General features: G+C 36.9%; 2 protein-coding genes across 2 annotated transcripts; one reads left to right on the forward strand and one right to left on the reverse strand.

Annotated features, from left to right (window-relative positions):
• Positions 1-4695: 4695 nt before the first annotated feature.
• LOC131432326 (uncharacterized) lies at positions 4696-5426 on the forward strand. Its single transcript, XM_058598536.1, has 3 exons — positions 4696-4902; positions 4964-5158; positions 5217-5426. Exons 1-3 carry the CDS (start codon positions 4831-4833, stop codon positions 5424-5426), a joined length of 477 nt encoding a protein of 158 aa, XP_058454519.1. The 5' UTR covers positions 4696-4830.
• Positions 5427-5462: 36 nt separating this feature from the next.
• On the reverse strand, positions 5463-7326 carry LOC131432325 (zinc finger protein 39-like). Its single transcript, XM_058598535.1, has 5 exons — positions 6445-7326; positions 6162-6363; positions 5943-6100; positions 5825-5883; positions 5463-5740 (listed from the first exon to the last, which is right to left on the reverse strand). Exons 1-5 carry the CDS (start codon positions 7237-7239, stop codon positions 5491-5493), a joined length of 1464 nt encoding a protein of 487 aa, XP_058454518.1. The 5' UTR covers positions 7240-7326; the 3' UTR covers positions 5463-5490.
• Positions 7327-15275: the final 7949 nt, after the last annotated feature.

The following is a 15275-nucleotide window of genomic DNA, read 5'->3' on the forward strand; positions in this document are numbered from 1 at the left end:
GGTTTTTATATCAGGTTGGCTCGAATCCTCGTTGCTAAGTGTGAAATCAGCACAGTTTCATGAAAAGTGTTTGTTTGATGAAACTACCCTGGGTCAGTTTCAGTTTTCTCAAGCGAAAACGACATTAGTTATTACTCACAAACTAGTGAATAGAATATCATGAAATTTTAACAGCTGTCTTTTAAAGGCTAGCATTAACTAAAAAAAGGTGACTGCAATAAAACTAGCGCCATCTATGCGTTAGGCCCGGGACTTTTCAGCCCTTGTGTTATAAGAAAGTTGTAGGATCTGGAGAATATTTTATGATAAATCATGCTAAAAAACGTGCAAACAAAATTTATTTAAAAAAAAGTCTTCGTCTGTATGGTTTCACAAAATTTAATTTTGAACAAGGTATTAAGATTATCAAATCATGCTGAAATGAAGGTTACTATTTTCGAGTTTTTCAATCGAGTATATTGACATGGTTCACATTTAACTTATTTATACCGTCTCTAAAGAATTGAATATTTCATCAACTTGCAAGCAGATTGCCTATCGCACTGAAAATTGTTAATAGGAACAGACACACTTAAATTTTATTGCAGAATCTTGGCAAAAAAATGCCGAGATTTGCACAGCCGAGAGATCGGTAATCATCTCGGCCAAATAATAATTACTGAGAATCTCGGCAATATCAAATGTGTTAAGTGTCAATTATTTCCGAACTTGTCAGTAGCAATTTTGCTGTTAGCTCAGTAAAAGCGATTATGAACGAATAATGAATTGCCGAGTCATCAGTAATCGAACGTAGAAAGGATTTTTCTTTATTATTGTATGAAATAAATATCACAAAAGCTATGGTTGGGGAAAGGGAGTCTTTTATTAATGTCCTTTTTAATGCAGTATACAAAAAATCAAAGCAAACCTCAGAAGAAAACATCACGGTAAAAGATTTCCGACGGTTAATTATTTCCAGTGCTCCTCATCACATCTACCTGGAAATAAGAAGACTTTTGTAAGTATATATGAACAGCAGAGTTTTTCATTTAACTTATCTTAATTCTTAATATAAGTAGCTCTTACCTTCATCCAATATATATTATTTTCCCGCTCCTCCAGCAATGGCTACGTGGTGGTGGTTTTGCACATTCGACAAGAGACATTTACCCAATCAACCAGAAGTTCCATAATTACTTAAAAAATCCACTTTCTTGCTGCTTAAAAGTACATGTGGAACTTTTGAGAACTTGAAAGTACAGATCAAGTTCCGCGTGTACTTTTTAGCTACTTAAGAAAACACGTGGCAATTTTTGACACTTCGAAGTACAGAACAAATTCCGCGTATTCTAGAAGCAGCTTAGAAGTTCGTCGCGCGAGCTTTCAAGTGTGGACAATTACTTGAAAAATGGTCTGCTTAGAATTCTATTGATAAACTTTGAGGGCTGCTTAGTTGGGTATGGATTACTGAACAATCAGTAAAATGTCGTGTTGCCGATCTAATTCGGTATTTCATTATGCCGCGCTCAAGAATCAGTTTTAAGTGTGGAACAAGTCCACATAGAAAAAAGCATGCGCATCTCCTACGCAACGTAAATCTTCCGATAATTATATCACTAGTTAGATACATGCACCCCTAACAAAGTGCGAATAATGTGCTATAATTGCCTAAATACGTATACCTCTGAAAATACTTCATCAACGCGTAAAATATTTTTCAGACTAATGAACGTATGTATGTTTATTGTGCCAATTCTACTTTTGGTGGTACTACATGCTTTTAAATCGAATGCTAAAAAGCAATTGAGTGCGGTCGCAATGAAAATCCATAACGTTCTAAAACCTTTCGAAACATGTTTGACAACAGACAGAAACGCTGGGAACGGAACTAAAGCGGATATCAGGAACCACAAGAAGGACACGAAGGTGAAGCAAATATTGTAGAAGATACCAGATCTTTCGGTACGTACTGTGCACAGAATAACCAAAATGTCTCTAACTTTCGAGCATACTTTCAAGCACCAGCAAGTCATTCAAATTAAAAACGGTACTGAACTGTGATGATACACAAAATATGATGGCAAGAATCTCGGGTTCGCAAGTTGTATGCCGAATATTTGACGAAGTTTTCCTGGACGATGAAACTTATGTGCGGTTAGTAGACAATATACAGCTGTGCACGAGTAAGTCAAAGGTTCATTACTATCGAAATGCTATACAAGTAAATACTCCCTAAAGAATTCCTAAAGAAGCGAATGTTACCATTGATGACGCTCACTCCCTATTCTGGCCTGATTTGGCATCTTGCCAATAGTTCAAAGATGGAATGTTTTACCAGAGAGGCGATCCACCTAACTACCCGGAGTTACAACCTATCGAGCGATATTGGACTCGTGAAGAAACGCACTGACCTTAGTAGCAAACTCCAAACTTCGTAGTTTCTTCATGCAGCCTAATTAAGTAACTGTTATTAATTTTAAAATGACTAATGATACCTCCTAAATGGGTGATGAATCCCAGGTGGTTAACATCCTGATATAGTATAGCGACCTTCTCTGTGGTATTACCAAACCACGCAGAGTGCAAATCGGATTAATACTAATTCTGGTTGTGGTAATTGGTTGTGTTTGAATATAAGAAATGCAAAGTGAACTTTACTATACAAAACTGTATGTTAAAGACTGTCCCAGAAAGTATGGACGCACTTTGATTTCGTTCCAAATAATTCACAAGTGTTAGATATTCAAATTTTATTCGATATACTGATTATATTAGACTACAACAACAGAATATTATTATCAACATTTGCTACTTAGCCATTGTAGACTAGCTGGCGCACCTTCTCGCGAACGTTCCTCATTAAATTCCGTACAGACTTCTTGGCGACAAGTTTTGACACTTTTTTCCAATCCTTTTCGAACTGTTGAATGGGTTCGGCTGCCGAGACATGTTTCCTAAGATGTGCCTTCGTTAATGCCCAAAATTCCTCAATTGGTCGAAGTTATGGGTAATTTGGTGAATTCATGTCTTTTGGGACGAAAGTGACATTTTTGGTAGTATACCATTCTACCGTTTATTTCGAGTAGTGACAAGAAGTAAAATCTGGCCAGAAGACAACAGGATCCTTGTGGCTTCGAAACATGGATAGAAGTCATTTTTGTAATCATTCCTTGATGTATATTTCGCTGTTCATTGAAGCAGTGGTGATGAAGGGTTTCGAAATCTTACCACAGCTACAAATTGCTTGCCAGACCATAGCTTTCTTACCAAATTTTTCGACTTCAATCGATGTGTCGGACTGGTTTAACACTTGCCCTTCTCGCACTGTATAATATTGTGGTCCCGGCAAGGATTTGTAATCGAGTTTCACGTAGGTTTCGTCGGCCATGATTATGCAGTTCAAATTACCAGCAAGAATCGTATTGTACAGCTTTCGAACCCTCGGCCTGATCGATGCTTCTTGTTTCGGACTACGTTTTGTTTTTTTCTTTTTTTTTGCTTCTTATAGGTTCGAAGATTCAAACGTTCTTCAGCACGAAGAACATTTGACTTCGAAATGCCCACTTTTTTGGCCACATCCCGAACTGAAACCTCCCTCTTTTATTCGAACGCTTTCAGTATACGTTTATCCAACTGAGGGTTAGCAGGACCTTTTTTCGACCCGTTTTCGGTTTAACCTCAAAAGTGTTATCCTCACCGAACTTCCTGATTGCATTTCGCACGGCTTTTTCACTTACTCATTCCATTTTTTGCTATCTTTCTCAGTGACAGTTCGCGTTCTGTGCACCATTTGTACACAAGTTATCAACGTTGTTCTGCTGAAAGTCCACGCATTTCGAAACAAACTAATGAAAACAAATAAACAACTGCACAAGTGGTTAGAGAAGAGTGTAAACAACAGGACGCAGCCATAAAAATTGAGAGATTCTGAACCATTGCGAAATGGCAGCGGTTTTTGGTTGCGTCCATACTTTCTGGCACAGTCTTTATTCCTGTTAGAGAAAGCCATGATTGTACTAATTATCTAAAATACATAGCTTTATTTACTCAATTCTGTTAGCAGAATAAATTGGCTCAAGTGGCACGTCCCCCCTGGTTACAATTTACTCGGATCGGTGAAGTAAATTTACTTTTTCCCAACTAGTACGTGTAATGATATTGAAAATCTGTTTATTCATACGTAATCATATTTGATGTAAAACAAATACGTAATCATACGCCTCTATAAGCAAAACAAATACGTAATCATACACCAAAATCATTTCTTCATGAGTTCAAGATAATTAAATAACTGTCATTTGGAAAGATTATTGTGTTCGTTTTTTTGCAAACAATATTTTTAATATTAGCGCTATAAATAGAATACCGCTGTGTGATAAATAAGTCTTTTGCTGAAAGTTTTGTAGAAACGGTCAGATTGGCTAGGAAGCATTATAGGAGAATCAAGGAACAATCGATCGACAGTTAACATCGATGGAGATGATAAAAAACAAGGAAATTGAGTTCCACATTCATTGAATCCGCAATGACTGGACTATTAAGTATTCTTCATATATTCAGCATCTATTTGACACCATATTTGGGAAGATATTCACCAAAGTGTTAACCCCTGAAAGTAGTTTACACTCCGAAAAAACTAAATTTAAAAGCGCTGCTCTTCTGATGCTTAAAGCCAGTGCATTTTATGCCTAGCAGATACGGTATCAGAATCAACACGCGTCTAGATGAAGATATCGCATTCCAGATAAGGGAATCGGCAATGGACTTTCTGCTTACTTCATTCAGCTTATGCAATCCAGTAAAATTGCTTTATTTTTACTTTACACTTAGCATAAAGTACAACTAGCGAAAATGGAACCGGACTGGACAACTAATGAAACTTATCGTGCAATTCCGCAGATGGAGGGAGGAGATCCTGCGCAAGTAAGCTTAAGTAAGTGAAAATGCATGCGACGGAAAATGTAAACAAATCACTAAATTTCAGCAAACCAAAGAGCCCACTAAAACGCCGATTAAAACGAAATACGATTCTAACAACATGTTTACGCAAAGCATATTCGATCTAACACTCATCACCACCAACATTTGCCAAATATGCTACATCCTGAAAGTGGGTCCAGAACTAGGTATTCTCTATTACATAATGCTAATTTTACTTGGCATTTCACTTTTTATGCTGGTGCGTTTTTTTTTAACTTGAAATAGTTAGAGTATGATATTCATATTAGTATTTTCAGTCTATCCACGGTTTCATGGGTCTTTTCGGAAGACTTCGCTGTAAAAACCCACTGTCTGACGGTTGTTTCAACTGCCTGTACAACACGTCACTGTTCATGGTTGTGCTCGTGTATTTGGTGAATCTTCTGTTCAATGTGTTAAGCCTGAAAGAAATCGAAGACAAATGCCAAATAATCGTCAATCACATGAAAAATAGAACCGGGGATTAACAGGCTTTTCGAAGAAACATGGGAATAATGAGCGAATATTGGAAATATTGTAAAAATATATAAGTTAATTGTCTATTGACTTTATGCTTTCTTGTTTTAAGAATTGTTCCGTCTTTGCGATTTTTTTGTTGGCCTTGGTGCGTTCCGATGGCTTCAGCAGTGCCGAATCTACTGTGGTATTGTGCTCTCTAGTCAAATGCTCTTGTAGTTTAAGCTTTCGCTGGAACGTAGAGTCACATAAAGGACACTTGTAAACCTTCGATTGTTCACGGTAAATTCCTTGATGAGCTTTCAAATGAGCTGTCATGTTATACCTGAAAAGATTAAGTTTATTAGATTTTATTATGACAAAGTTTAACCCAACAAAAAAAAACTATTTCCACACCAAATTTTCTCACCTTTGAGCAAATTTTTGACCACAAGTCGGACACTCAAACGGTCTTTCTCCGGAATGCATCTGCGTAGAGTAAAAATATTTTTAGTAATAGTAAAAATATACGTCAAAACGAAAAGTACCCGCATATGCCGCTTAAGGTGAGATCCGTTGCGAAGCCGATAGCCACAAATCTCACATTTTTTCTCTCGGATATCATCATGCATAAGTCGATGCATATTAAACGAAGACTGATGGCAGAATCGCTTTCCGCACTGTTCACATTGAAAGGGCTTCTCACCTAGAAACGAATATGGATTGTTCTTAACAATATTATTCAATAATCAATGCATTCTCGGTACCTGTATGCAACGGAAGATGTCGTATCAACGCTCCATTGCTTCGAAATTTTTTCGCACAAAAAACGCATGTGAAGTCATTATTTCGACTATGTCTAGCAACATGGGCAGTCAGATGGGATTTGGTTTTAACCGTAACACCACAAATATGACACACATTGCCACCGACATCGTTGCTTGCTGAATGGTGATCACGGATGTGTTTCTGGAAGACGCAATAAAGAATGAAAAAAACATTGCACTAAGCCAATCGAATCAAATGCAAAGAAATAGCTAATGAACGTACCTTCAATTTAAGTTTTGATCCTAAATTTATGTTACACTCTAGACATTTGTTCTTCGCACTTTCCACTTTCGGTTTAATTTCTGCTGTCTCCTTTTCTTCTGACATTTCTTCCGTATCAGTGAGCCTTTCTTGGCCAATAACTTCCCCATCTTTTGATTCATCCTCGTCTTCATATAACCGTTCTTCATCAATATATTCGACATCTTCCAAATTGAAATTATCCGTTTCATCTAAAAACTCCAAATGGAACTCCATTTCCCCGTCGGAATCCTGCTTTTGTTCTTCCTCTACTTTTTGCTTGTGCGAATGGCTTCGCATCTCATGAATCGAACGGAAACACTCTCCGCAGGTGTTACATTTCATAGACACAATCTCTTCTAGCTTGACCGTATCTTGAACTCCGTTGTCAACCGAACCACCAACGTGCTCCTGATCGCATTCTACAATTTCATCGACGTACAAACTCTCCGGTTCCTCTTTGAAAAGCATCTCACTTACGTGGATCTTGTCGCCTACGAGAGTTAAACTTTTCTTAAGTAGATCGGTGAATTCTTTCTGGATAATTAACGCCTTCGTATAAGCCGCATCATAATCGTTCAACTTTACAACGCACTCCTGGCAAATGACAGGGGCTATAAGATCTGCGAAATTTTCAGAAAAATCTCCACCAAGGAAACGTTCGATCACTTTATGTACTGATGTGCCCGAATACTTCGTTACCAGTTCCATCAGGTTTCGATAAACCAAACTTGATTCATCCGCACAAATAAAACACCTCTCGAGAGAACCTTCCATGTCGAAATTTTAAATTTTATTGATTGTTTTTCAATTAATTTTAGAAAATAAGGAATACAATCCGATTCCCGCTGTGCTTGTTTACATGCTTAGTGACAACTTAATTTGTCTCACACGCTATCAACAAATTATACAGTTTTGGTGTTTTTTCTTAAGATCAATACACTGTAAATTTTATTTTTAACTGCAGTTTCATGGTGCAGAAGGCCGTAAAATTATATGATGTCTCTCTGTGTTTACATTATCTTCCGTTTGTTACGAAGGGGCCATGAAGATTTTTATTAATTTTCCAGTACCGCCGGAATTCGCTAGTTGGAGTAAATACAAATAATTTGTATTTGGTTGAAGTCTCGTTGGTTAAAGGAATAATTAGTTTGATATTACAGCCGAAATTCGCCGTTAGTGAAGTGTTCGTTGATTGGGTATTCGTCATTGTGATTTGGAGAATCGTCATGTGATTAGGGGATCAACAAATCTAATTCGGGACTATTATTGAGAAAAAATAATGTTTCGTTTCTTCTATTCATTTTCAATCAATTTGCTGCGCAGGGAAACAAATCTGATGTTTGCTTGAAGATCATAGCACCTGTTTTGCTGCAAAGTTTCAAACAGAAATTTGACTTTGGTTTTCAGCACGACTGACGAAATAACTATATTTCCATACCTTTGTTGCAGAACCCACAAAAACAATACTTCTTCCATTAACGGAACACTCCCAAGAAACCAGAAGTTCCACAATTACTTAAAACATCCACTTTCTTGCTGCTTAAAAGTACACGCGGAACTTTTGAGAACTTGAAAGTACAGAACAAGTTCCGTGAGAATTTCTCGCTGCTAAAGAGTATGCGTGGAATTTTGACAACTTAAAAGTACAGAACAAGTTCCGTGTGAACTTTCTCGCTGCATAGAATCTGAACAATGTATTCTAGAAGCAGCTTAGAAGTTCGTTCGGTTGCGTCAAGTGTGGATAATTACTTAAAAAATGAGCTTCTTAGAATGCTACTGACAAACTTTGAGAGCTGCTTAAGCAAAATTAGTCTCTTTTATCCGAACTTTTGGTTAATTCCGGAGTTTCGTATGAATTGTTTTTGTTTCAATAGGCGACACGTCGTATAACCAAATACAAATTATAATACGGAATGCTTCGACAAATTTTCAAGGACACATTTTGCAACGTGCGGTACATTGTCAAGACACACTATCAGAGTGACAATGTACTTTAACGAATTTTATATAGAACTAGCAACGCTGAAGGGTAAGAACAAGTTCACCATACACTCAGAATAATAAGATGGTAACAGCTACCATATGGGGGGTTAGTTTAACCATACGAGTATAGTGGTTTTCCGCACACAATAAAATCAGATGATGTTAACAATATGCAAGCTCACTTTCACTATGAATGGTTTTGGCTCTACAATAGTAATATTGAACTGTATATCGTATGAATAACTACTACAGTTGGAATGTTAAGCATAACCGAAATAGCATCTTATTTTTACATTGTACTTATTGTTTTAACTAGTGCTATGGTATTTTTGACATTTCACTTCTGGTTCGTTCGAAACACAGAATTATGATTGATTTGACAATGGTGAAGATCATTCGAACATGCGAAAATGTTCAAAAGTTATATTAATTGAAATTTAGATGCAAGAATAAAAAGAGTACATTAAAACCTGCTTTATTTTCCTAATACATTTTTACACTGATTTAACATTATATAAAAACAGCTTCTCGTGCCCACTCTGCCTTCGGCCTAAGAGTTTATTTTTTAATCACCAACTCGTTGCTCTCTCTAACGATTAAATGTTTCCTTTTTGTTTCTGTTATGAAATCGATCAAATAATAAACCAGACGAGTTTTTACCATCGAATTTCTTGGGGAATAATATAGTTCCTATAAAAATGTAGAAAAAATGTTATGTGAAAATTACTAATAGAAGTATTTACACCGAAACCTAACGTCGCAGTTTCGTCGTTGGGATATGAAATCTGCCACTCTAATGAAGCATTATATGACACTAAAAAAAGCAATTGCGGTAATTGACAATTTGTAAAGTCGCACTGAGAAAATACATAGTCGGTTGAAAATGACGATGTTCTTTCTACTCAAATTATGTTGATATGAACAATAAGTATAGTCTTTTCAAACTTGACAATCTCTATCCTACTATATGTTTATTCATGGTAACATTATTATATTCTGAAGAAGAACTTACTCACATGGTAGTCATAACTATATCACTTCTCAACTTTATGGTGATCGAAAGTTCAATTTCACCTTACTTGTAATTGTCATTGGGATTTGTTTGTTATTTTAATGATTGTCAGAATTACCACCCCAGAAAGGTCATAAAAACAAATAATATAGTCAAGCAGTAGATTTTTTGTTCTAGTGTTTATGGTAAATAATCTAATATCATGATCGTTACTATGATTTTAGTGCATAGTTGAAATGACCATAAGTAGCACGTTGCGGTTACTGTAATATTTTTCTGAGTGTAGTTACTGTTTATTATAGTGAACTGTCTAGTCCGTTGGGGCAACGGTTGCTGCTAGTTCAACATTTCGTTGCGATCGGTATAGTGAAAGCTATTTATGAAAGTGTACCAGGATATGATCAGTTGGAAATGGCCGATTAATATATGTTATATGCGAATGAGGTATCGAAAATTGGTGGCTGTATTACCAACTCACAGGTTCAAAGCATTGAAGCGATCGTAAACATAGGCTGCGCTCTGAATCTTAGCATTTCGGCTCCGACTGTTGACTTTGATGATCTGATTCGAGATATCAATTCAAGAATGGGTATAAGGTATTTTTAATTCAATTCAATGCGAGGATTTGCATTGTTTGTATGCACTCTACTATAGATACTGGCTTCATCAAGATAAACTAGACACGGTCAAGAATAAGGAAGGATCTGAAATCACCGGTCGAATCAAGAGCATTGATGAGTACGGATATTTGCTTGTAGAAGTGGACAACCACGTGAAGCCTATTTGAATTCATCCTGATGGAAACAGTTTCGATATGATGAAAAGAGTTGATCATTCCAAAAAACTTTTAAAATTATCAAGTTTAGATTTGCTACTGAAATCTAATATTGTAAACCATTTGTTGATGTTTTAAATTTTTTAGAATCGATTAATTTCTAGGAATACAACAACTTTGTCTGCCACCGTTCGGGCTATAATCAATTTGTCTAGGTCACGCATAGATGAGTGACTATTGGTAAAACGCATACACAGCTTGGTTGCATTTGTTTCTCCTTTAACTTTTATCGTGTAGTGCGCCAATCGCTGTTTCCGTGGTTCGTATCCGAATCGTACCCATGTTCCACACGGCGCACATCTTCATTCATCGCTTAGTTGGAGTGTACCCTTGAGTGCTGATTTTATCCAAACTGGACGTTATGAAACTATTCCGGATCAATTCAACTGTTTCGTAAAAAATCCTCTCCTGTTCAATAATTCACAATGAAAGTGGACCAACCATATTCGTCAATTATATCTTTCGCCTTGAAAATACTCACTTGAGCGGTGTCGAATCTACTAAACGAAAAAGGTGGCAAATAGTAGGAAATATTTTCTGATGTTACTTTGGGAATACTGGTTATAGCCCCACTAGGAACCAATTGATTATGGGCACACTCCACGATTCCTGAACGATCGCGGAATGCGGGCAGCAGCTGAAAGTCGCACATGCTTTCGAATTTGAATTTGTTGCAATACAGCAACGGTAAACATAAACAAACAAATTTGTTTTGCACCGTAGTAACTAGCATAAAGCGTTGCCACGAACGATCTCCTACCACGTTTCCAAACTGTCGCATCGAAACAAAGGCATGGGCTAGACTAGCTTGTTCAATCGATGAACCAAACATTGACGATTTGTTTGTATGGAACCTAGGGGTATTATTATTTGTGTTTGGTAGAACTTCCAATTCCGCATTTTTTTGCAATTTCCTCCCGTGTCAACTCACTGTATTCAACATCGTGGATTACGTCCATTTTTTAGTTAGAGGCAGCGTGGTATGTTTGCGCTTAGTAGGCTTGCTACCCGGTTGTTGATCCATTTCCTAGGTTAGAATAATGGACTCAATCAATTCAAGTGCAATTTTACTCAACCCTCAGTTTCAAAAAAGGAAAAGATAACCTCGAGATAAATTTATTTTCCGAATAGCGAACCTTTACCGGCTAACTTGCAGAAAACAAACAAATAATCTGTGTCCCCCATGAAAATATCAACCAGGTGTCAGTCATTCCGATTAGTGACACGATTCGCTAATCTCCGGAATCTACTTCACTTTCACATTGATGAATTCTTTTTCAGTGTTATCAATGAGCTATCGAACCGAGACTCTCTTCAACATTTGCAAATTATTCTTAGTTCTAACAGTTTGACATTTACATTGTGAACAAATGTGAAGGGAGCACAGCAGATTTGTCCGTTAAATGATAGACCGTGATAGGCACCCGAAAAAAGTTACAACTTTCTAATCTGTAATTTGTTTGTGGTTGTGCTCAATATTTATATTTGCCTTAAAAATACTATCGAATTTTACCATGAACTAGAACAGTGCAAAGTTTGAAATAGTGTTGAAGCTGAATCTAATTCTGTTTCAATCTCAAATACTGCTGAAAAAAATGATTTGGGAGTATTTAGGATCGATACTTAGGTCGTTCGCTTAATTTCTATGAAAACAGTTGATAAACATTCAGGCAAATTAAGTAGTTAAAATCATAAGGCAAATCTTATGACGCATCAAGAATCACCATTTCATAAGATCCACATGAAAACTATACCACTCCAATATACATTTCATCTATCACTATTATAGTTTTCATATGAGAGAAGTTAGGGCCCACTTTTTAAAAATTTCCACCGAATGTTGTAATGTGGAAATTGACTTGTAATGCCATCATTTCAATATTCGGATAATAGTCAGCTTTCCTGTCATCTCGTCAATTAAGAGCTCATCTTGTTCTTGCAGATAAGAAACAAATTACACAAAATTCGAAAAAGAGTTTTTATATATCTTATTGTCATACATCTTTTTCACCTACATTCATTTACACACGACAAGACTTAACTTTTCATGATATGACAGTTACTCAATTTCAGTATATTATACTATGCTCAAAAAAGCCAAGTCCTGACATAACATTTCTTTCGTGTACAGGGTCCGGCACTCGAAGTGTAACCAATTAAAAAGGCCATAAATTCAGTTTGGAAAATTACTTTTACTTAATTCAAAGTACAAAATGTGTAAAAATAATACAAAATTCAGAATCAATTCACTTTTGCTCGATATGACCACCTTTTGCCTTGACTTGATGACTTGAGAGAGCGAAGGAGTTGCTTCGTTTGGCCGAAAGCGGTCAATTTCCGGACATTGTATTTTCTGACGAGAAAATTTTTCCAATTGAGCAATTCGTAAACTCTCAAAACGATAGGGTTTACTTGACCGACCGTTCATACGAGAATTTGAGTCATCGATTGGCCACCAGGAGGCAGCACCCGCAACAGGTAATGGTTTGGGCCGCTGTAACCGCAGATGGGCGCTCTCCAATCGTTTTCATCGAGCCTGGCGTCAAGGTAAATGCGACATATTATCGGGAAAGTATTCTGGAGGTTGCTTTGAAGCCGTGGGCAGACAAACATCTCGGTGGCAGACCATGGACGTTTCAGCAGGACTCAGCACCGTCTCACAAAGCTCGAGTGAACCAAGAATGGCTGAAAAACAACGTTCCGAACTTCATCACGTCCACACAATGGCTCTCGAATTCACCAGATGCGAATCCAATGGATTATTCTCTTTGGGCCATTTTGGAGAGCAAAGTCCGAACTAAAAGATACACCAGTCTCGAGGCGCTGAAAAAAGTTATTGTCCGCGAGTGGGCCAAAATACCTGCAAGCAGACCCTGTCAGCTTGGAGTGAAATCAATCTTCAGTTCAACAACGCCATCGCACGGCATCACATTCAACATATCATGTCAATTGTATGGGTGCGCAGCCCTGCTATTTTGGCGCGCACGAATTTGACATTTCTCTCCATTACTTCTATGTATGAGATTCGATGCGGACTCGCCTGAGGGCGACATGCTCGCAAAAAAGAATGTTGCCGATGATTTGTTCGGGAAATGTGAGAGCTGGATATCTTATTAATATGATGTCTTTGCTGCAAGTCACATTCGGCCAAACGAAGCAACTCCTTCGCTCTCTCAAGTCATCAAGTCAAGGTAAAAGGTGGTCATATCGAGCAAAAGTGAATTGATTCTGAATTTTGTATTATTTTTACACATTTTGTACTTTGAATTAAGTAAAAGTAATTTTCCAAACTGAATTTATGGCCTTTTTAATTGGTTACACTTCGAGTGCCGGACCCTGTAATATGCCCTTTCTGTTTTAACAGACTTCGCAGCCGATTCTTAATGTGCTGAATCATTGCATAGCTAGTACTACGATCCTACTGACACTAAGAGTCCTTCCAGGTTATCGGCACTCAAACATACGACAACTGGCGCCCTATGCATGGAATCACCAGCCCGGGATATAGCATTGCATTGATAATGATAAATTTTAAATGTTTGGTTAAAAACCGATGGTGAATCTTTTCAGTTTTATCATATTCACAATAATTCTAAATGAAAGCCATGATGAAACTGCAAACATTTGTAGGTATATACAATAACAAATTGGAATCGAACATGCAAAATTGTAATAGCAGACATAAACATTTTAGCGGAGTGTATGGTCGTTTCAAAGATATTATAATAGATTATACAGATTATACAGTATTCATCGAGGGGGACGACAGATCTGGTTTTTTCAAATAAAATACAAAAAGTCAATGGAAAGCGAAAAAAACTACATCTATCCAAACATCTAGATCGATCCGTTTGAAAGCGTTTCTAGCCGTGTAAAAGAAAGTCAAAGAACATATGATCTCTTAAAAAGTTTCTGTTATTGGTCTTGACATTCACTGAGTGTCAACATTGATTCGTCAGCAGATTGGTAAAATGAAATTAGGGTTAAACAACATTGAACATTTTTTCTCTTAGTAGCTGGGAGCATGAAGATGGAATATATTTCAATTTATTGTAGCCCTTTGAAGGTTTACCCAAAGATATCTCTGTCTGTGATATTAAACTGGTTTTATATTTTGTTAGATTCTATGACTTGCAATTTTTATGTTTAGAAACGTTTTTCATTAATACTGAAGCCAAAACTGAATAAAGCTGTGTTTAATATGTTATTGAAAATCCTATAGAAAGGATAACAATTCTTTTGTTTTTACTTTAATACAGATTAACAGCAAACTACATACTTATTTACTTCACGATTTCCCTTCTAGCATATTTTGAAGGTTTGCAGACGTTAAAAAAAAATCAGACAATGGAACGTCTCTACAAGAGAAACCACACAGTGTACGATGTAGATGAAATTCGGAATAATTTTTGGTTCGAGTTGAATATAGAAACTGTGGAAAATGACGCAGATATTAAACGAGAATGGCCAACATTCCGACAGGATATGGCAGATAATCCGGAGCATACGCTCTCGGTGTGTGGGTTAGCTGTGCACCAGAATATAACAAAACTGATTTTACAGGACGATAGTTCACAACTCTCCGAACTGTCTGCATCTGACATCCTCATGTGACATTTGTAACTTTCAGGTTTCATGGCCTATTACGATACATCATATCTCCATGTTAACCAGCAAAAATCCAAGAAAAGACGATCGATCCATATTCAACCGCTACTATGTGTAGCAAAGAGAATGAAAGTGTGCATAATCGTATGCAGCGTGAAAAAGCCTAATCGAAGCGAAGTGCAGTTTTCTAGTGTCGTCCCCCTCGGTATTCATAGCAAATTCGACAGTTTATTGATCACAGTTAGAACTACCATATCCTTCTTTTCAGTGTAGGTTTGTTCCGACCTTCTTAAAAGAACAGCTGAAATAAATATCAAAGAAATTTTTGGGCGAATGAACAACTTTCCGATAGCGTGCAAATTTATACGCAAC

The sequence above is a fragment of the Malaya genurostris genome, chromosome 2 (assembly GCF_030247185.1).
Source record: "Malaya genurostris strain Urasoe2022 chromosome 2, Malgen_1.1, whole genome shotgun sequence".
Taxonomy (NCBI): domain Eukaryota; kingdom Metazoa; phylum Arthropoda; class Insecta; order Diptera; family Culicidae; genus Malaya; species Malaya genurostris.

What these genes read in the sequence shown, in the direction of transcription:
- LOC131432325 (XM_058598535.1), bottom strand. Translation starts at nt 7,239, where the DNA reads ATGGAAGGTTCTCTCGAGAGGTGTTTTATTTGTGCGGATGAATCAAGT. An exon ending in GATCAAAACTTAAATTGAAG is followed by an intron (nt 6,364 to 6,444) that starts GTACGTTCATTA and finishes TGCGTCTTCCAG; the next exon opens with AAACACATCCGTGATCACCA. An exon ending in GGTCAAAAATTTGCTCAAAG is followed by an intron (nt 5,741 to 5,824) that starts GTGAGAAAATTT and finishes TAATCTTTTCAG; the next exon opens with GTATAACATGACAGCTCATT.
- LOC131432326 (XM_058598536.1), top strand. Translation starts at nt 4,831, where the DNA reads ATGGAACCGGACTGGACAACTAATGAAACTTATCGTGCAATTCCGCAG. An exon ending in AGGGAGGAGATCCTGCGCAA is followed by an intron (nt 4,903 to 4,963) that starts GTAAGCTTAAGT and finishes ACTAAATTTCAG; the next exon opens with CAAACCAAAGAGCCCACTAA. An exon ending in GCATTTCACTTTTTATGCTG is followed by an intron (nt 5,159 to 5,216) that starts GTGCGTTTTTTT and finishes TAGTATTTTCAG; the next exon opens with TCTATCCACGGTTTCATGGG.